Source organism: Drosophila arizonae, chromosome 2 (genome assembly GCF_054131065.1).
Source record: "Drosophila arizonae isolate 15081-1271.41 chromosome 2, UAZ_ARI_1.0, whole genome shotgun sequence".
NCBI classification, from domain to species: domain Eukaryota; kingdom Metazoa; phylum Arthropoda; class Insecta; order Diptera; family Drosophilidae; genus Drosophila; species Drosophila arizonae.
In genome coordinates, this window is record NC_142922.1 from 10,834,308 (window position 1) to 10,856,167 (window position 21,860).

The following is a 21,860-nucleotide window of genomic DNA, read 5'->3' on the forward strand; positions in this document are numbered from 1 at the left end:
TTGGCTTTTAAAAACAGTTTTCAATGTTACAACAGCAACAGTGGCAGCATCAAAATCAACAGCAACACCAACACCAACAGCAACAGCAGCATCACTCATACGCCCTGTTGGCTCTTTTCGCCTTTGCAGATGTCCGACAGTTTGTTTGAGTGTCTGCCGTTCAAGGTTGTTTGTTTGCTTGTTGCTGCTGCTGCCCGTTGGTTGTTAACGCAACAGCAATGCAAACTGTTTACACTTAGTCTTTGAGTTACTGAGCCACTGCAACGGCAACGGCAATGGCAATGGCAAAGGCAGCGGTAAGGGCAACAGAGGCAACATTTACCATATGACTATTCGTCCGTCTGCCCGTCTGTCTGTCTGTCTGTCTGTCTGTCGGGCTGCCACTCGCACTGTGTGCATTTAAAAATTTCATTTCCTTCATGACAGCAACAGCAGCAGCAGCAGCGCCTAAGCCTCGGTCTTCCCCAAAAAGCCGTAGCTCAGGCTCCTCCTGCTCGGCCATGTGCATGGGCGTGTGCATATTCATTTCAGCCCTTAGCTTAGCTTTCCGTTTCATTTGCGAGAGATGCTCTGGCTGCGCGACTGGGGCACATCATTTCCGTTTGGCGCATCTTTACGCACCAGGCGAAAAGAAAATCCCGTTAACTGTATTGTGCCCGGTTTTTAGTTGCAAATGCCCATTGTTGTTTGCTGCAGGAAGTGCAGGCGCCATTTTCCAAATGGTTGTGTTGCCATTTCCGTTTGCTGCATGTCCTGCCTGAACAACACCCAACAGTCCTACAGTCCAACAGCCCCACAGTCCGCACCTCCCGCCTCCTGCCCCCAGCGAACCGCTGGCAATTTAAATACAATAAATACGCATTTCGTTTCCACTCACAAACTCATTTGAGCGCCATTTACTTATGCATGTATTTTGCGCTGTTTAGGGCCTTGAAAAGGTGTACGAAATTGAAGGCAACGTGCCCGCCTCGTATTAGGGTCGCCCACAGCACACACACACAGCTGACCGACTACGCCATACCCTGTGTGCAGCAAACTACACTCAAATCGGAAAACATTTAGCTGTTCATGGACAGCATGAAGAAGATAGAATAGAGGACTCGGGCAGGCTTTTGGTATCTCACTTAAAGGAATATCTGAATAGCATAGTTGCTTTGGGCGTGGCCCGCTGCTCTCAGGCAAGCTCGCACACCCACAACATTAAAAAGCAAAATCGCTTTATTGTTGTGCGTGTCGTTGTCGATGTTGTTGTAGTTGTTTTTGTTTGCTGCTGTGCGCTTTTAACCCTTTTTACGGCACACACAAACACATATACACACACACCAGCACAGACATTTTATTTTTCAGCTTGTACGTTTTTTGGCTTAACTTTATATTTGAATTTTATTTTTATTTTCATGCTGGCAAAGGCGCAGCGACATAAAAAGCCATTTTTAGTTAACTCGCTTTTCTTTTTCTCTCCGCCTCTCCATCGCTCGCCCTCTCTCTCTCTCTCTCTCTCTCTCACTCTCTTTGCTCTTTGCTCTTTGCTGTCTCGCTCGCACGCCTTGGGGAATTTAATGCCGCGTAATTTACGAGAAACTCTTAAGACGGCAAGCGCTTTAATTAAGCATGTGGCTGAGGCAGCGACCCAAAAGTGTAAATACCCTCATATTTCTTGTGATTTACCTTTATGGCATCGGCACCCCCAGCCAGGGGCCCCACAGATATCTGGCGATCCCAGCCCCCAACTACGTTCGGTTGGCCAATTAAATAAATGTTTGGCATTTGCTTGCGTCAACATTTTGCAGTTGAATTGTTTTCAAGCCAAATTCACTTTTTGCTCCAGCTCCAGCTCCAGCTCCAGCTCGAGCTGGCAACAAAAATTGTGTGTGTTTTGTGTTTGCGTGGCACAATTCTGATGGCTGCCTATTAATATTGGCCTGGGTCACACAACACGTTAATTTGCACCCGAAATGCTTATGCGAGATAGACGCAAGCTAAATAGATGCCAAAGTACGGTCTCCCAGGATAGGCATAGATATAGTGTGGAGGAGTTCTTCAAGTTCTTCAAGGCAAAGGTCTTGAATAGTGTCGAACTGTTCTCCATTCCGCAGCATGTGCTCTCGATTCATTAATCACAGACACTTAAAGCTGTTGCTCAGCTTTAATTATGTGCTTATGGCATTTACACCAGTTCCGCTGGGCAGCAACGCCCCAAAAATATAATCTGAAGTAAATAATTTATCAAATAATCGATTGGCACACAAATCCCACTGTCGAACGGCCACTTGTCTCGGTCGGCAAACTCCCCGAGAGTCTCGACAGCTCTAATCCCAACTAATTCCCATGATTCACCAAAAAATTTCATTTTCAGCTACTTTTCCATTAATATGACAAAAACTTTTTAACAAATTATGTTAGTCGTTAAGCCGGTAGCCGGCTGGATGGCTGATTGGCTGCCTGGCTGCCTGGCTGGCTGCCTTCGCCTGGGTCAACATGTGGCTCTCGTCTTGCTTTGAATACGAATAAGAGACAAGACAAGAAAAAAGTGGGAAAGAAGAGAAACAAACGGCAAATCGTATTGCAATTATATATGTATATATATTCCATCCCTTAAAGCTTTAAGGAGCTGAAGCGGCTTCTGCGATATTATATATCAATATATAGCAGCTGCCTGTTTGCAGGTGGCTTTAAGCTGTCATTAGTTATTTATGCCAGGCTAGTAGGGATGGATTACACTAACGAACGTCTAAGGCTGCCATTTAAAGCGCCAGCAGCCAGATCATAATTCAATATCAGAGACGCATCTCCATTCGGCAGAAATTGCTTGGCCAATGCCAGCAGAATGAATGGAATTTCGTGTGGTTCGTGTTGTTGTTGGCTGTCTGCGCCAACATAAACACCACAGACATAAAATTTTATATGGCACGCCGTGTCAGACAGACGGCCACACACACACAGACACACACACACATGTGCACACTAAAGCAGCGCACTTTTGTCTCGGTTTTTGTCATTAGTTGGTTGACTGAAAGTGGAAGGAAGCAAGCGACATCTAGATAAAATGCTCAACGGCCTGCATGGGAGCGCGTGTGTGTGCTCTGTGTGTGTGCTCTGTGTGTGTATGCGAGTCCCGAAAAGTAGACAACAGCGAGCGACAGATACAAAACGGCAGGATAAGACACACAGATCGGGAAGGATGCCACTGCCATTGCCATTGCCATTGCCAGTACCAGTGCCAGTGCCAGTGCACGTTATGTCTGATGATGTGGGTAGACATAATATAAAAATTTATGAAGCGTTTAATAAGTTTTCTTTTGCAGGCAGTTGGCGGGACAATGGGACAGAGCGACAGTGGGGCAGTGGAACAGTGGGACAGACGACAATCGAATGCTCGCCGCGTACGCTCTCCGTGTGGGCGTGTCAGCTGAAAAGTGTTGTCTCGTAAATTCATTTAAAGGCAGCGTCCGGCACTGCCGACTCCGGCGACTCATCCGATTTGTCGGACTCTGTCCGGGCAATTTCTGTGCAGAAGTTTAACGTAATTTATTTTATGTCGTGGCTATGATTAATAACAGCAATGCGACAAAGAAAAAGGTTAGCCAGCCCTGCGGTCGAATTGGGATACAGAAATATAGAAAGCATTTGCTTTTTAAAAGGAAACGGCACCGCCCTGCATCTGGCTCGAGGGTGGGACCTGAGCCAGTTTCCAGTTTCCATTTCATTGTTGATTTATGCAACTGATTAGCGCCGAGTCGCAAAATTGATGCAAACATGAAAATGCCGCCAAATGACTAATGATGTCCTCTCCAGGCAGTAGGCATGCATATGACTCGGATTGTGTGACCCAAGTGATTTGTTTGCTTTCGCTTCTGTTTACCATTTTCCATTTTCCATATTCCATTTCTATTTGCTATTTACCATTTGCCATTTGCCATTTTCTACTTTCCACTTTCATTTGCCTTCTTTCGTAATGATAAATGACAGAGGCGAAATCGCACAATCAAATCAAAGCGCGCAACCCTTTTCTACGTTTATTGACTTAGTCGTGTGCGTGTGTGTGAGTGTGTGTGTGTGTGTGTGTGTATGGGGCTCTTCTTATTTAGCTTTGAGCCAAAAATTTTAATTAAGTAAGGCTTTCATATCCATAAATAAACGACAAATTCCATGGCGCATATCGCCTGAGATTAAACACAATCCCCGCTCCACCCCCCGCTGCAGCCTATCACATGTGCTGGAAATGAGTTTAGGGCTCAGCAAGTGGCTTTTCTAATTATAAAGGATTTACGTTCCCATTTGCGAAGCCAACGCCGCTTAATTAGCCTCCGCCCCGCACTTCTGCTTTATCATAGAAATAACTCATCGCAATATGCCGCTGCCGGCCTATGCGGAGAGGCGCGGCCAGACGGAGCTGGGGACAGTGAGTTGTGAGGCTCCGTTGTCATACATGGAACATGTCCCGGGTCCCTCATAAAGTTGCACTTACCGGCATGTGGTTGAGTGTGAAGCGTAGCTCGGCGCGGGGTCTGGATGGCAACGTGCTGCAATTGGCGCGCAGGACATCGCCGGGCTCGTAGCGCGTCTGTTCCGTAAAGAGCTGAGGTCGTTTTTCCGGGAATTCTGTAGCAGATTCAGAGAAGAAAATCGGTTAATGTGTGGTTGCGTGTTTACTTTTTACTTTTGGATATTAAATGTACTAAAAATAAACCAAGCAACTGTTTTCTTATATGTAAATGTTTCAGAAATGAAATTAACAGAAAATATATAGAACCATTTTTTGCTCAAAGACATGTAATTATTAGCTATGAGCCTTAAATATGTTATAAATGCCCATTCAAGAAAGTGAAATGAGTATATTGGTTGGGCTTTTATGCCATCAAAGTTGGAGGCTGAAAATGTGAAGTATGTACTCGTATTGTATACTGCTATAACACTACAAACGCTATCAGCGGGGTCGACATAACGGGATTCTACTGCATACATGTTCTCGTTTTAACAGCCCATGTTGACAGCAAGTCCATATGCTGACCTCCTACTATATTTATATAGCAATTGGAGGCGTGATAAAACGTAAAATGGAGCTGAAAACGCAACTTAGGCATGAATGAGTATACAGCAGTCGGTAGTGCTCGACTGCAAGGTTCTAAGTGGTTCACGTTTTGGCTGTTTCGTGTGCAAAAAGTAAATAAATAAATAATAAAAATAAATAAAATAATAATAGTAATAATAATAATAATAATAATAATAATAATAATAATAATAATAATAATAATAATAATAATAATAATAATAACAATAATAATAATTATAGTAATACTAATAAATAACTAATATAATAATATAATCCAGCAATAATTTATTGTTCGAAGCACACTCGACCTTCACTTTTCAACAAGCTGAATAACAACTGAATATCAGCTATGTAAGGCACAAGTAAGATGAGCTCAATATGAGAGACTCGAATATGTTTTACGTATGCTGGATTGAGAACACGTGCCTGGGGCTCTTTAATTGCTGGCGCTTAAATATGACGAGCCGGTTGCTGAGAGAGCTGCTGTGGTTGAGGCATAACACAGGAATGGTGGGACTGGTGGGTCGTTATCGTTTCGCATGGAGGTACTCACCCACAACTTGCATTTGGGCATAAGCGGTGGCCGTCGAGTAGAGCGGTGCATCGGCTGTCACCTCGCAGCTGAAGTTGCCAGAGAGGCCGAAGCTGACGTTCCGTATGAGCACCAGGGTGGCGTTGGAGCTGCTTTCCTGCAATAATATCAGTGTTTAATTGGATTGGCCAAGTGGGAACGAGTGAAAATGGGATGGGGAATGGGGAAGGGGGGAGTGGGTTTAACATACGTCCACTTTGATGCCAGGATACTGAAAGACCTTCGTGTGGGGATATTCGCCGGGCGTGAAGCGATAAAACTCCAACTGGCCGCGATAAAACTTAATCGAATAGAGCGGTGCACCATCCAGCTGATACTCGCAGCGCAGCGCCACCGACTGGCCGCGTCGCACCGCCGGCGGCTCGACGAGCAGGTTGACATTGCGCAGCGTCGCCTGGGCGGCATCTGGAAATGAGCGAGAGGACAAGCTTTATGAGATTTATTATTCAAATTGATGCAGCGTGCATGAGCGTGCCATAAGCGGCAGGGAACTGGCAGTCGGCTCCCCCGTTAGCCGGCAGTCAAACTGTCAGAGGTGAAGCCCACCGAGCCGCCAGTTGTCAGGGCGACTCCTGCCGACAGGGCTGGGGCAGGTCCATGCCCAGGGAACTGAGGGTCCTGCGCCTGCTTGTGCTGCTACGTGGCAGCAATTTGCATACACGGCAGGGATCGGGGCCGTAAAACAATATTGATACGTCGCGACAGACAAGCGGCGGCCTCATCCAACCACATTTCGAGCCAAGCCACAACATCGTCAACGCTCTGCTTTTTATGGGCATTGGGCTGCATAAAATGCACGGATTAAAATATATTCTCCGATTCACGAATGCAGACGGTGTCGCCTGACTGCACCTGCAGCGAGCAGCGAGCAGCGAGCCTTTTAAAGTCACCCAGATGGCTTCAAGTGCTGACTGGGGCCACTCTTGCCATCTGACATCTAATCAATGACGACTTCGACAAGCACACATGGCCAACCAGCTTGCCAGCTTGCCAGTTCGACTACATCAAAAAGCAATTTTCCATTTGTCTTGCAATCTCTTTGCGCACGCACACACGTGTGTAAAGTGTGTTTGGCTTTTCATAAACTCGCAAATCGTTTAAGCCGTCTTACGAGAAGTTATAAACCTCTTTGCATGTTTCTTCTGTTCTCTTCTCTTCTCTGCCATTTTGTATTATTTTTTCAGCATCTTTTTCTTGCTCGACTTTCTGTTGCTTTTTCTATCGCATTTGCTGTTATCATTGTTTCACCCTTTGCCTGTTCGCACCAGCCATTTTTTTCGTGCCTTGCCTTCTTCTTCCTGCTTCTACTCAGACTTAGGGTATGCCAAATTTAACGTTAAGCTGGCAACCTTTAAAAAATCTTATCTTGCGAAAATCTTATAGTATAAAAGTTGCTCATATACAAATATATATTTATATATTATATTACTATTAATTTATTTTTTATATTTATATTATTGTTTTTCGGATTACATATTTTTACTAAAATTTGTGCTAAAATAAATCTGCTTACAACTTTCATTTATTTGCAGGGCATTTGCTCTTCGGCCAGCTGTGTTTTCTGTGCTCCATACTACAATCTTGATAGCAACCTAAAATGGACTGAGTCTCGGCCGGTCGAAGAGATTGCTTCAATTTCGTCATAGTGCTGGCAGCCTCAATTCCTGCTGTCTCTCCCTCGCTTTCATCTTGGGGCTCCACTGTGCTTACTATTCGTTGAGCTGCCTCTACTGCTGCTTCAGCCTTGTGGACATTCTTCAGATGCCTGACAGTGGCTCGGACTCGCTTTTTGTAGCGCTTGGCATTTGTCGTTGCTCCATTTCTTTCTGATGCGAAGGCCTAGTCGGCTTTGGAAATTAGTTCTGGATTAGCTTTATGGCCATGCTGTTGTGTCGCTGCGCATCGAGTGGCTTTAGCAGATGCCAATGGGCCCCTAAACCAGCCTAAGGATGGCCCAACGTGATGATGAATTTTTTCCGTCTTCCATTCACCAAGGCAGCCTCGCTCGTTTTTGTTGGTGTGATAAAAGGAAAGCAGTAAATGTAACAACATTTAGTTGTTAGCTGTTTAAGAGAGCTCGATGGGTTTTCATGACAACATGGGACGCTGACATGCCTGCCTGTGAAGCATGTTTTCATGTGTGGGCGCACGTTTGCATCTGGTCTGCGATAAACCTATTTGCGTTGATTTAGTCAACATAATGGCCTTCGATTTACGCAGCAGCTTTAATGCAAGTTCGGCGAGGACGCGCTGAGATCATAAAACGTTTATTGACTGCACAAGTCAATATATCATGCGTTCAATATTATGACAATATGCACTACCCACAAGCCAGACAAGCTCAACAGGCAATCCACATGCACATTCACGAACAATTCAACTTTGCCTGCTGAGCTCACGGATTTAGCTACAAATGTTATGCGCGCGGGTGTGTTATGTGGCGTGGGTGTGTGGGGGTGGGGAAGGTGGGGCAACTGAAGCTGGGCAAGCTGCAGCCAGACAAACTTTTGCAGACACACACGCGGCCATTCAGTGCTGCAAGTGCAAGCCGTGTGATGAACTCACTTGTGATAATTTATGAGTAATAATATTTTTGTACTCAAAGACAGCGAGAGAGTGAGGGAGAGAGAGAGAGGGAGAGCAAGAGAGAGAGAGTGAGTGAATGCTGCTCAACTGGCAAACTAATTTAACTTATTGTCTGCCCCAAAGCCTGTTTTCCCGCCTGCTGCCAGGCATTGTCCTTGCCACGCGTCTGCTATGGGCTGCTTATCCCATTTTTACGTTCTGCGGCATGACGCGCAATCATTTTTGAAAATTTACTTGCACATTTCACAGCGCAGCAGTGGGCTGGCGTAGCTGAACTTTAAGCTTGTGACTTAAATATTTTATGTTTTTTATGTTCGTTCACAAAGTGTAAAGAGTATATTGGTTTCATGCAATTTCCATCAATTTGAATGTGAATCGTTGCTTCCCTAGAGATTTGAAGACAGGTTTGCGATTAAAATATATAAATAGTCAGCAAGTATTCGACGTTACGCACACCCGTCCCTCCAACGCTTGTGCATTAAGTCTTTACAGTTAACTTGTTGTAAAGATGAATAGAAATAGCAGTTTTTATTGTTAGACCATAGTTGACTTTGACCATAGAAATCACATGTAAAGTTGCATGACATGCTTTATCGAGCGGTGTGGCACCCAAGGTTGACAACTGGATGGGAACAGCAGTAAAAGAAGAAGATAGTTTGAGAACATTGATAGAGTAAAGACGTACATGGTGGTAATTAAGTTTAAGTAATCACAGTGCTTTAAAGTAGCATAAGTTAAATCATTATAATTATCACTATCACTGATAATAATCACTATCAATATATATTACTTATAATAAACACACAATTATATACATAATAATTGTTACATGTACGTTATATGATCTACCCTGTTGACTGAAACTTATCTGAAAATATTTATTTTTATTTTTTTAATTTATTTTTTTTTTAAGTATTATTGCGAATGAGTAGTATGAAGTCGGTTGCACCCGATTGTAATTTCCATACTTCTTTGTTACTTTGCATTTGCATTGCTTTGACTTCCAGCTAAAGAAAGCTCTCGTTAGCTTTTTTTAATGTTCATATTGTCTTGTACTTTTCGCATTACTGTCAATTATTTCCGTTGAAAATCCAATAAAATGATGGCATTAAAGCTTAACAATTTTCACACATGAATTCTTCACGTAATTACGCGTGCTCAACAATAAACAAGATGAACAAAATGAAATTGTTGGCTCACACACACACACACACACACACTCCAGCACACACACACGCACGCACACACACATAGAATGAGCCACTGAGTTTGCCCAGCGGCTGTAATTAATTTTGACAGCACTCTGTGATAATTAACGCAATATTATTGTCTAAAACAAATTGCAAAAATAGCGAACAACTCTGGCATCCAGCGACGTCCCGAGCTCAATCTGCCACGCCCCGTCCCGTCCCGTCCCGCCCCCACCGTTCAGCGTAAAGAATGTGAGCAATTATTTAGCATAATGCATAACCATGGCAAATAATATATGTATTTGCATATCAACTGTGGATGAGCAATGCCAGAAAATTGTTTGCATAATTTGTGAACAGCAAAATTTGAGTTGAATTCTCATTACAAATTGCAATGTGGACCGCAGGACGAAAAGGACTCAGAGCTGGCCATGGCACTTTTTGGACAAATTGGCACTGTTACAGTTTTGAAAAGTTGCTGACACAATTCAACAGAGCGAGAGAACGAGAGAGCGAGAGAGCGAGAGAGAGAGAGAGAGAGAGAGAGTGTGTGTGAGAGTTTGAGATAGAAGAGATTGCGAAATCAGAGCTAGAGCGATATAATTATGTGTTGAATTATGAATTGAAATGTTGAAAAGTTTTGTTTTTTTTTTTTTTTTTTTAATATTTATTTTTATGGGTTTTCTGTGTTCGCATAACTTGGCCATTCAACGAACAATTTTGGCCAACATTTATTGCTAATGCTAACTGGTTGAGTGTCTGTCTATGTGTTTTTGAATGAGTCTGGTCAAGTTTATGTGCTGAACGTTTTTGCAGTATATATGAATTAATGTGCTTTTATGTATTTTAAATCAGTAAAATATGAATGTGTGTGTGTGTGTGAGTGCTTGTCTGTGCGCATATCTGATAGTCTGAGCTATAAGCAACAGTAATAGCCTGAGTACTTAAGCACATCATGACATTATGAAAGTATTAAAATTTAACTTTTGTGGTCATATCAAAACTGATTCACGACTGGCTCAAATTCAAATTGTGTTTTATTTTTAGATATATAAGCTGGATGGGTTTGCTTGCTTTGTTTATCAGTTCGCGCTTTCAAATTCATGTGTCAATTTTTTGTTCAATTGCTGTGCTCAATTGAAATGCCGGAATGGCATGCAATTGTCAAAAAGGCTTCAAAGAATGTTCAAGCATAAATGGCATGCTCGCTGTAGTTGCAGCATGCCTTTCATGTATCATGTATATATATATGTAATATATATATACTTAAATTGTATTTGTTGCTCTGTAGCTGGCAGGTGTACTTTAAAGGATTGCTTTGTTAATTATTTGTGAATCAAATACTCAATTTGAAATGAAAAAAAAAAGGAAATAAACAAATAAATACAACTGTTTTCGTTGCTTCAAATTCGTGTGACGATTGAGTGCAGAGTCCTTCACTTGAGTGTAACACATTTCGACAATGAATCGAAGGATGCTTTAGAATTGTCAGTTTTATTTTTTTATATTTTCTACATTCATTCATTTTTCATTCGATTTCCCATCGTGATTGTTACATTGTTGCATTTATTTGCAAGCGATTCGCAGCACTTCATATAACGTGTTGAGCACCTGGCAGAAATCATATTGTGAGTCGAACGGAGCTCAATAAGCAAATCAGGTTCCGCAAAAGAGGTCGATTTTGGGTTTAGATAAGGCACTCAGTGTGTTGTTGTTGTTGTCCTGGGTGTTTGCAGGGTAAGCCTGAATTTCGATTCGATTACTTATTGTAATTAAATGTGTAGAGTATTTTGACGGCCTGAGCAGATGGCCAAAGTTGCATTTAACTTTATTTTAATTTCACTTTTTTTTATTGCGTTTGCCTGAGTGGTGGGCGGTGGGCGGTAGCGTAGTTTGTTTTATGTTTCGTTTAAATAAATTCCAGCAAAATGTGCGTAATTAATGCGCCAAACCGAACCAAAAGCGCGCTATATAAATCATTTGCGGCGTGCCATTGTATGTGTGCATGTATATTGTATGAAAGTTGAGTGTGTGTGAGTGTGCCAATATCTGTGAACATTTGCGGTCAGCCTCATGTTGCACGCACAATCAGTCGCCTTTCGTTGCTTATCGACTGGCGCCATTGATTGCAGTTCATTAAGCACGCGCAGGCGGACAAGCTCACGCACATTCCTGGCCCACGGCAAACTCCTGCTGGTGTTGGTGTTGCTGCTGCCACTGCTGCTGCTGCTGCTGCTGCTGCTGTCGGTGGCTACACCTGCTGCTGGGGCTGGCACTCATTAGCTACGCATTGGCCGGCCCACAGCTGGCAATGGACTAACGTGGTGCTTGACCCTTTTGGGACGCCTTTAACGGATGTTGCGCTTTAACCTTTCTCGTTGCGCATACATTTCTTCTTAATTTCGCTTTCACTGTATTTTCTTTGGGGCCTTGCTCGACAGCGCTCGTTAGCGCCTGCCTGGCTGTGGCGCTGGCCATTACAGTTGATTGCTTATTCATGCGTTCATTCATTTATTCATATGCCTGTAAGTTGGAGATGAGCGAGCCTTATCAAATTGCGGCTGCTCGTTGTCAGCTTTGGCGATTAAGTTCACGCTGCGTATACGGAATACGCTGGCTTTGCTTGAAATTCCGAGTGCTGATTCTGTTGCGAAAATTAATTGCGACTGCGTTGTGTTTCGTGTTTATATTTTAAATTAATTATAAATATTTATTTATCTTGATTAGTTGGGTGGCTTGTGTAAGCCAGAACAGGGGCCGGGGCTGCTGCTAGTGGGACTGGGGTCTTGAGTGTCTGAGTGTCTAGCTGAGCTTAACTAAATTGATTTCAGTTTATTTTAGCATAGCGCAGCGTTTTCGCCTGGGGCTTGCCTGGCAAATCAATAACAAAGACTTGGCTTTAAACGTCGCTGCGCTGCCACTGGCAACAGGACCTCAATTGGTTTTGGCTTGGCCATTACTCTTCGCCGCTGTGGTTGTACAACGCCAACCGAATTCGATTCATTCTACTTGTTCTCCCTGGTTTTTGCGTTCTTCTATAATTGATTGCAGCATCAATTTCAAAACGAAATAATCAAGCAATGCACACACACACATACATACAGACACACATACACAGTCACCCACCGACCACATACATGTTGCTTGATTTGCTATGTTTCTCGCTTTTTGTTGCATACTTTCGTGCGCTAGAGTTAATTTCTGTTTTAAGTTGGAGCAGCAACGGCAACGGCAACTGCAACAGCAGCAAAAAGCCAACTGCAGCTGCAAAATCAAGGGAAATTATTGAAAGCACCAAAGCAAACGGTGAAAAACACACACACACATATGCACACATGCACACATGCACACGCGCACACACACAAAAATGAGAAACACACGTCAATTTGTATTACTGCTGTCTCAGCTGTGCTTTCATCTCGTTCTCTACCCATGTGCCTCTACCTTGCTCACTATCTCTCTCTCTCTCTCTCTCTCTTTCTCTTATTCTGTTCACTAGGATCTGAGTTTTGCTGCTGCTCGTTTTATATTCTCCTATTTCTTGGCACTATTTTCAAACGTTTTTCCTTTCACATTATCCATTTACCCATACTTTATTTCTATGAATAGCGCGAGGTGTAGCGACTTTTTGTTACACATTTCCTGATACTCTTTCAAGCTGAGCTGAGCTGACTGAGAAATGAAATACCTCGGATAAGAAGACTATTTTTGGTCACTTTGTTTTATTTAAAGATCATACGAATATTTCGAAACAATATCATATGTTTTCAAGATAAATTGATGCATAACTTCATTTAAAGTTCGCAACTTTTGAACACTCCCCTTAAAATGTGTCTATGTCCACACTTCCATTTTCTTTCTAAGAGTAGTACAAAAAGAAAAGAAATTCAAATGGAAAATAAAAAGTGCTAGAAAACCATATAATTTCATAATTTATAAATACGGCTATGTTTAGCGGAAATATATATTATGAAAATATATATTGGTTGTCTTAATTTTAATCTTAATATCAATTGAATTTAAATTGAATTTTACTTTAATTTAAATTTATTTTTCATTTAATTTAAACTTAATTTTAGTTAACTATTTATTTCATTTTAGTTTAATTTGATTTTTTATTAAAGTAAATTTAAGTTTAATTTTAGTATAATTTTTATTGTAGTTTTATATTATTTAAATTTGTAGATTATATTAAATTGTTGTTTTTTTTTTTTTAATTATGTAAACTTTTAAAATTCTCATTTAATTTTCTTCAAATTTTAAATTCCTTTCTATTTCATCTTCATTTAAAGATGTTGGTTTCCTATGGATTATAGGGTATTCATGTATTGAGCTATTCCAGTTTGCTTTTTACTTATGTATCTGTTGTGGTGTTTTAGATCTGCCCTCAAAAGCCACAGACAGAAGCGTTTTGGGGCCGTCAGTTGTGAGCGCGTTCGCTGCATTTATTTGGAGCCGGACTCTCATGTCTCGTCCTGTTTGTATTTTTTTTATTTTGGTAAAGCCACACAAAAATCTGCACAAAAATGCACGGAAATTCATCTTGATTTGTGTTGCGATTTTTTTTTTTTTTTTTTTTTTTTTTTTGAAATAATGCAGCAACCGTTTTTTAAGCTTGTCGTTTTTCTTAGTATATGTATGCATTTTTTTTATTTTTATTTCCCACCCAGTTGCCAGGTTGTGTGTGGCGCACTAAATCAGAGACATTTAAGCGCATTTTGCTAAAAGTCACTTACGGCCTTTGGCCATAGCTCATTTGTTGGTTTTTGGCCGCTTCTAGTTGAACTTACCACATAGGATGCAGAGGAGCAGCAGCCAGTGCAGGATGCTGGTGGCCAAGTTGCTGTTGCTGTTGCTGTGGTGCTGGAGGCAGCGACACCTACGCTCGCATTTTACTTCTCCAGTTGCTGTTGTTGTCATCGTCATCGTCATCATCGTTGCTGTTGCTGTTGTTGTTGACGTCGCGATGTCTGCTAATGTTGATGGCAGCACGCTGGCCGCATTGGTAGAGGTGGTGCTAGTGGTGCTGGCGGTGGTGCTCGGTCTGTGACTTTGCATTTCCGTGTTGCTGCCGCTAATGTTGGGGCGTTGTTTTGACCTGATGCGACGCGCGAACTGACACTTACACCCCGACGCGTGTGCGAGTGCCGTGGGGAGCGCTGTGAGTGATGCGGATAGCGTTGATAACGTCTGCCACATTGTCAGCGAGTCTCGTTTTTTGCACACTTTGCGAGCGTTTGTCAACGGCCGAGCTCCCCACTTGCCGCCTGACATTAATTAAGTGTGAAATTAATGGAGCGGCAGAGATGTGCAGCGGGTAACGGGTAACGAGCAGCGGGTAACGGGTCGTGGGTTGCCGGCGAACCAGTTAATTAATTTGGCACCCTGTTCGCCAGATTTGGCTTAATTTGGCGCTTTGCTTTAGCTTATGCTGATGGGAGTCTGCTCTGGCCTAGCATGCATTGGGCAGCACTATTATAAATGATTAGCTACACATGTACTTTTGGCTAACTTCATTTATTAGGTCTGAGACTTGGCTCTGGGCTGCTTATTTCATTTTTCAACTGCCAAGTTTGTTTGTTCTGTTATTATCATTAATTATGTGGTTTTGTTTATCATTTGTAAATATATGAAAACTATTTAAATTTTAATATTATTTAGAGTTTATTTATATTTTATATTTTTATTAGGAAGTTGCTTCAACTCGATAATATACGGATTTATTATTTATTATATTTATATATATTATTTATTATTTTCTTCTTATTATTATTTTTTTTTTTTCTTTTCTTCAACTTTTTAATATTTAGAATTAATGTTTATTATTTATTATATATATATATATTATTTTACTTTTTTTCTTTGTGCTGAAAAAGTTTCTTCAACTCGTTAATATTTGGAATTATTGTTTACGTATAGTCAGCTTCGATTCTTCTTTACTTTGCTTTGTCTGTTTTCAATACGTCATTCTGCTTAGTCGCTGCCGCAGCGAAGTCACAACGAACGCGTCACACAGCCGATAGAGGAAGACGCGCAGCCGACAGAGATACGAATGCGACTAAACGCGCACGAAGTGATTGCGTGAATGTTGTTGTTGCCATCGCTGCTTAGCAGCAATTGGTAAATGTTGCCATCGCATTGGCACCGCTTGGCAACATGTTGCTAAGCTCTAGAGTTTTATGTTGCTAGCGTGTGCCCTCTGCTGCTCGTTAGATTTTGTTATGTTTCGGTTTCTCTTCCGCGAAAATATTTGTTAGTTGACATTTATAGGCGATTTTAGTGTTGCGTCTAATTGCTTCATGTGGCAGACGTACTTGTCCACACACATACAGGCGCACTTCGTACAAAGTTTTCTAATAGTCCGCACTGCAATTAGCTGGAAAGAGATAGACAAATAATGTTTCAATTAGTTGTTGACAAAGCAGCGCAGTGCAGAATATGTACATACATATATGTATATATTAATTTTATTGCATGCCGTTAAACGCAGCCAAGTTCTAAATAAATAATTTATGGTCGGCCAAGTGGAGACCCCGCCCCATAAACAGTCCCGCAAAACAATTGCATTTCAGCAGCGATCACGTGCCACCATTTCCTGTTTGATTTATGGTACTCCATGGGCCACTCCGATAAGCATTTGAGTTGACCTTAGCGGGTCCACGCATTCCATTCAAACGCCGAAATTTGTATATGCGTATATTCTATATGGCGACATGCCCTATTCTCTATTCTGCTGGCTAATTGACCAGCAATCACACACTCTTGGCTTGAGCCCAATAGCAAAGCCTTTAATTGATGCTGCCAATGGATTTTGGAATTTAGTCGCTTTCATTATTTATTGTATCCCGCGGCTGCTTAATTATGCGCTGCAGTTCCGGAAATGCACATTTTGAAATCCTTTAATCTCCGCATCTTCCTCATCTGCCCGCCGGCCTCGCAGCATCACAAATTGTTGTTGTCTTTATCCCCTGTATCCCCCCACCCGCCGATGCTGCTGGCCCCACGGCCCGTTGTACTCCATTTGGTATTCTAATGGGCGCTTAATGCAGCGCAAAGGCGTGACTGTGCGCCCATCTAAATTGCTATTATGGGCGCACAAGTTGGATAGACAATAGCTCAACATTGGGATAACTGTTAATCATGTGGAGAAAGGGTATAGCGATTGCATATCGTAAGTGTGTGCATTTCGCTGCAGAATGCATCAAAGGAGCCTAAAGGGCGTTTTCATCAATTTCCAATAGAGATTTGATGTTTCGACTATGTATATAGTGCACTGCATAGCTATAGGTATTATGTGGCTTTGTCTGTTGTAAGTGTATTTATTATTTATTTACTTCTAATTTATCAACATTGATCTAGCTTTAGAGGGTCGCTGTGTCATAATATTTATTTTTATAATTTTAAGTAAAATGAATTGCTTTTAGGGTTAAGCTGAAGAAATTAATCGAATCAAGAATTGTTTTGCCCTTTGTACATAAACTACTACTATTACTCGTCCATTTTCCTCTTTATTCGCTAATCAAATCAAAATTTTAAACGTATAGATAGTATATATAATACTAAATGATTAATTGGGATGCTTTAAATACATATTTCAGAATTGAAAGACCATTTGGGATTTAAGATTTAATATTTGAAATGTAAATCATCATATAAATATAAATCATATAATACATTTATAACGCTTTTTAATTGGTTTAATGTTTTTCATTTAAAATTTTAATAATTCTATAAAATATTTATAGAATTTCTTGTCATTTCAAATTAGTTGAGCATTACAAATAATAATATCATTAAATTCAATATTTATTTTAACTAAATACAACAATAATATTATGATTTATTATAATATTTATTTCAAGTAAGTACAACAATAATATTATGAGTTTCGTATTTATTGATGTCAAATAATCTGAGTATTATTTACAAAATTTTTATTTTTATGTATTTTTTAAAATTTGTATTGAACTATATAATATAATATTAAATTCAATATATATTAATTTTTGCTTTCAGCTGATATTTCAAATAACCTAGTAATTAAAAATAAAAAAATATTTTGAAATCTAATTATTATTACATGTATATTGAATTATTTTATGATTATCATTATAATATTTTTTTTTTATTTATTTATTTATTTTTTTATTTACAATCTGTCTTGTGCAAAACAATTAGCAAATCTGTTAACTATAACTATAAATAAATAATATAAATTTGATTTAAATAGAATATAAAAATATTAATAAATTTATACATTTTAAAATTTTATATTGAATTATATTATATCTTAATAAATTCAGCATAAATTTAATTTCGCATTCAGTAAATATTTCAATGCCTAGAGCATTAAATAGTAATATTATTATTATAAAATAGTAATATTAGATATGAACTGAATTTAATATATTATTTTAATCAATATTATCTGTTTAATATTCAGTAAATAGAAATAGTCTACAAACTACTTCCAATTCATAATCTTCTTTTCTAGTTAGAGCATCGCTTAGTTGTGGATTCTGTGACTGGCTTATTGGCATAGTTATTGCAGCAACTTGCGCATTGCCGATGCAGCAGAATTTCGCATTATGGCTCTTGATGTGGCTGACGTCGAGTTTAGCTCCGCGCTTTGCTGCAGCTGAGTCAGAAATCACTTCCGGCAACGGCCATCAAAGGGCAGAGGACAGAGACTGGGGGCAGTGGCAGGGGGCGGGGGTCGTGAATCGTGAATCGGCTGCTGCACTTCACACATCTCATCGTAGGCTCAACATTTATTATGCCATTTGTGTGGGACCAAATTGTCACAATTACTCGACAATGCATCGGCTCTCCCAAAAGAGCAACAGTCAGAGATAGAGAGAGAGAGGGGGAATGAGAGAGAGTGAGTGCTTCACATCTATATTTAGTCAAAGGCTGCCTCTGTTCTCGCTGATGTTCCATTGTCATTGGCAGGCCTTCGGTGCAGCTTCATTTATCACATTTTGTCATGCGGTGTGCTCCACCCTCGAACTTTGTTTCAATCTTTTGTGTGTTTGTGGCATTTTATTAATTTGTTTGTCATATTTTTACGTTTGTTTATTGATTAAAATGTGCACACAGACGTATCTGCAGGGGGAAAGTACACAGCTTCGGATCGCTTGCATTGTCTGTTTCCAGCAGCTGTTGCTCTTCTTGTTGTTATTGTTGTTTCTGCTCTCGTTGTTGTTGTTGTTGTTGTTGTGCGGTCACATCGCATTGCTACTGTAAACATGTGTTTGCAGCAACATTATTATTGCTTTCCCTCGCAAACATTATTTTTACTGTCTGTGCGAGGGACACACACACACACACACACACACATGTACATATTTCTATATTATATTGATACTGTGTTTGTCTGCTATTATTATTAAAACATCGTTTTTAAAACTCCCCCTGCGTCCGCCCCACCCATTAAATCTGATTTATCTCTACCTTTGTATTATATAAACAGGCGGTCAACCCCTGCCGATCTACCTTTCCAGCGTGTTTGAACAAATTATTATGAAAGAGAATTTTGTCAGGCGCATTTTTCACACAATTTTGTTCGTCCTGTTTTTATTATTATTAATATTTTTTGTTTTTGTTTTTGTTTGTTGTGCTCTGGGCGTTCGTTTGTTGGGCTTTCTAGATTTTATAATTAATTGTCTTTGACATATTTTACACTGTTGATATTTGTATTTTTTTGTTGTGGTCAAAGGCAAGCTTGTTTCATAGCTTGATTGATTTTCTTAATATTTTGCCATCAATCATTATCGCTTGGCGAGAATTCAGGTTAATGGAATTGTTGTACATTCATGAGAAATGTGTTCGTAATCAGTTGATATATCTGTGCAGTATATCAGAAATCTGGCTTTATCAATTAAAATTATATATACAATACTTTAATTAAGAGAGGGAGCGAGAGAGAGAGAGAGAGAGAGAGAAAGTTTGCGAAACAGAATATATTATTTTTTAGATTCTTCAGAGCTTGGTAAGGCAGCACTATAAAGGTGAATGCTGATATCTGTAGAGAATGCGATTTCATTGTTTCTGGCCTGCAATGGGCCGTGTTATTTGGCCAAGTTTATTTGTTTCCGCAATCGTCCCTTGGGTATGTTTGCGTTAGTGAGCTTAATGGGCTGCTCCCATACATAGTTTATTCATTCTCCCGGCCGTCGTCCACATAGCACATCACACATACACATATATATATATACGCTCATTGTCATTCATTTCGTGTCATTGTCAGTGATAACATTTGTATTGTAATTGGCATCACAGCCAGGGCCAGAGCTCGACTCCTGAACGATGCCGGCAACATTTTTGGCAGGGAACAAATGGCTCTTATGTGGCTGCAATGCCACAAACAATAAAAAGCAGGCCAAGTCAAGGCAGCCAAAACAAATGGCAATTAGTTGGCTCGGCGCGGCGCGGCGCGGCACCGCTCGGCTCGGGTCGAGTTGACTTCAATTGTGTCTGACTTCTGCGAGGAAGCAAGGCAGAAGTGAAAGCTGCTTAGAGCTTTGTTCGTTGCTTTTAATTAAAAGCAGATTAACATTGCGCGTGTAATGTATTTGGGCCCCGGCTCGAAAGCCAGGTCCATAAACAAATTATTGCCGAGCTGTGTCATGGAGACATTGACAGTGACAGTCGCAGCAAAGGGGCGCGGCTGCGTCTAACTGGCTCAGACAATTGCCGCAATGAAGCCAACGTCTTTTTAAGTGAGCCTCCGCCTCCGCCTCCTTCTCCCTCCAGCCCTATATCCCCACTACACTCTCCAGCTCTCTAGTCATGTGTTGTGCTCCACAATAAAAGAGACTTTTTATGTACAAGTGCAGCTTATTACGCTCCGCTTTGCCTCGCTGAGCTTCATTGTGCCAGAGGCGATGTTGGTGGGGGAGGTGGTGCGTCTGCTAGTTACTCGCCACATCAGTCACCGCTCACTTGACACATTTCGCCTGCCATGCAATTGGCACGAAGATGTTCCCGTCACATGCCCATAAAATCCGCGCCCAGCCAGCCGGCGAGCAGCCCAGGCAACAGCAGGCGACATCTAAATATATCCACAAGTTTTTCACACCAAATTGCCACAGCGCAGTGTTGGCAGCAAATTGAAATGTTTATTTCAAAAGTGTTTGGCTCGCGTCCCTCGCCAGCAGCCGCTGCAGCCAGGTGAGCCACTGCGAGATCCCCTCTGCGTTGCCTAGTGCCCAGATACAAAGATTGTCATAAATCTGTCGCACCAGATCGCGCCCGAAATTGTGGGTTAAGTTGTCCGTTCGAGCATCAATTTAATTGCCTGCCGCTGCTGGCAATGTTCGCACCACGTCAAAATCTTGCACATCAGCTTAATTACTACACGTGCTCGCCCGGGCTGGGTGCGGGGGTCGGGGTGGCGGGTAAGGAAGGCAACATGTGTGCTTAAATGTGGCAGTGGAAACTCCGTTTGGCCAGCATTTAATTGCCACAAAATGTGCAAAAATGCATTTTTATTAAATTCCCTTTAAAATTGATTTCACCCATCCTGGCGCCCGCGGCATGTGGTTACCCTAACGAGCCACAGTCACCGCATTCACATACACACACACACACACACACTCTCTCACACACACACACATACATATCCACATATAAACATGCCAAAGTGCCGCACTTGCGGTCGGACTTCAGGCGACTTTTGCATGAATGAAATTTATTCATAATATTTTCATTTTATGCATTCGACGCTGCTGGCAACTTTGACTTTGAATCTGTGTTTCGCCCGACTCGCGTGTCTTGTATTTCCATTTGCTTCCATTTGCCACGCTGCTAAGAATTAATTAAAAACATTACCCAGAATTCGACAGAATGGCTTGCATTGTTGCTCCCAGCACGCCTCGTTAGTCGCCCATTTAAGAAATAAAAAATTTAAAAATGTAACAAGTGAGAGTTCTCCAGTCGGGACTGACCGACTGTGAGATACCCATACAACTAAGAGCTGCGAAGAACTGTTAGTTTATCATTCTATGCTCCTATAGCTCCGATTATTGACTAAACAGTTCGGCTATAACGACTCCGCTTAAATTCTAAAGTCGCCTTCGCCTTAAGAGGAATTTATAAGCACATCTGCTGCTGTTTATATTTACTCTCAATTTTCAATGGGTATATATGAGATTGGAACACCTCAAAAAGCTCAGCTAGCACAAGTTTAATCAATTAGTTTTCATCAGTTCAGGGTATATGTAGTCGAGCTAGCTTTCGGAGCATAGCTCTCAAAAGTTAAATCAACTTCGTTTGTTCAGCATTTTTAAAACAATTTAATATTTATTAGAGTTCTAGTTGGATAGCATTACGCATCGATGGATAGCTGCATTTTTAGCAAATATATTTAAAGCGATAAATATGCGAGTAAACCATATATGCATATTTATATAAAAACTAGTTGATAGTAACTGGCTGA

The 21,860-nt window shown here is 41.0% G+C and overlaps 1 protein-coding gene across 1 annotated transcript in view; it reads right to left on the reverse strand.

Annotated features, from left to right (window-relative positions):
- The window catches only part of beat-IIb (beaten path IIb), a 36,148-nt gene that overhangs the window by 1,822 nt on the left and 12,466 nt on the right, over positions 1-21,860 (reverse strand). The window contains exons 2-5 of the mRNA XM_018000790.2: positions 14,212-15,797; positions 5,836-6,050; positions 5,607-5,742; positions 4,469-4,602 (exon numbers count right to left, since the gene is read on the reverse strand). Coding sequence (XP_017856279.1) covers positions 4,469-4,602; positions 5,607-5,742; positions 5,836-6,050; positions 14,212-14,695 — 969 coding nt within the window. The 5' untranslated portion in view covers positions 14,696-15,797. The remainder of the gene's footprint in view (positions 1-4,468; positions 4,603-5,606; positions 5,743-5,835; positions 6,051-14,211; positions 15,798-21,860) is intronic.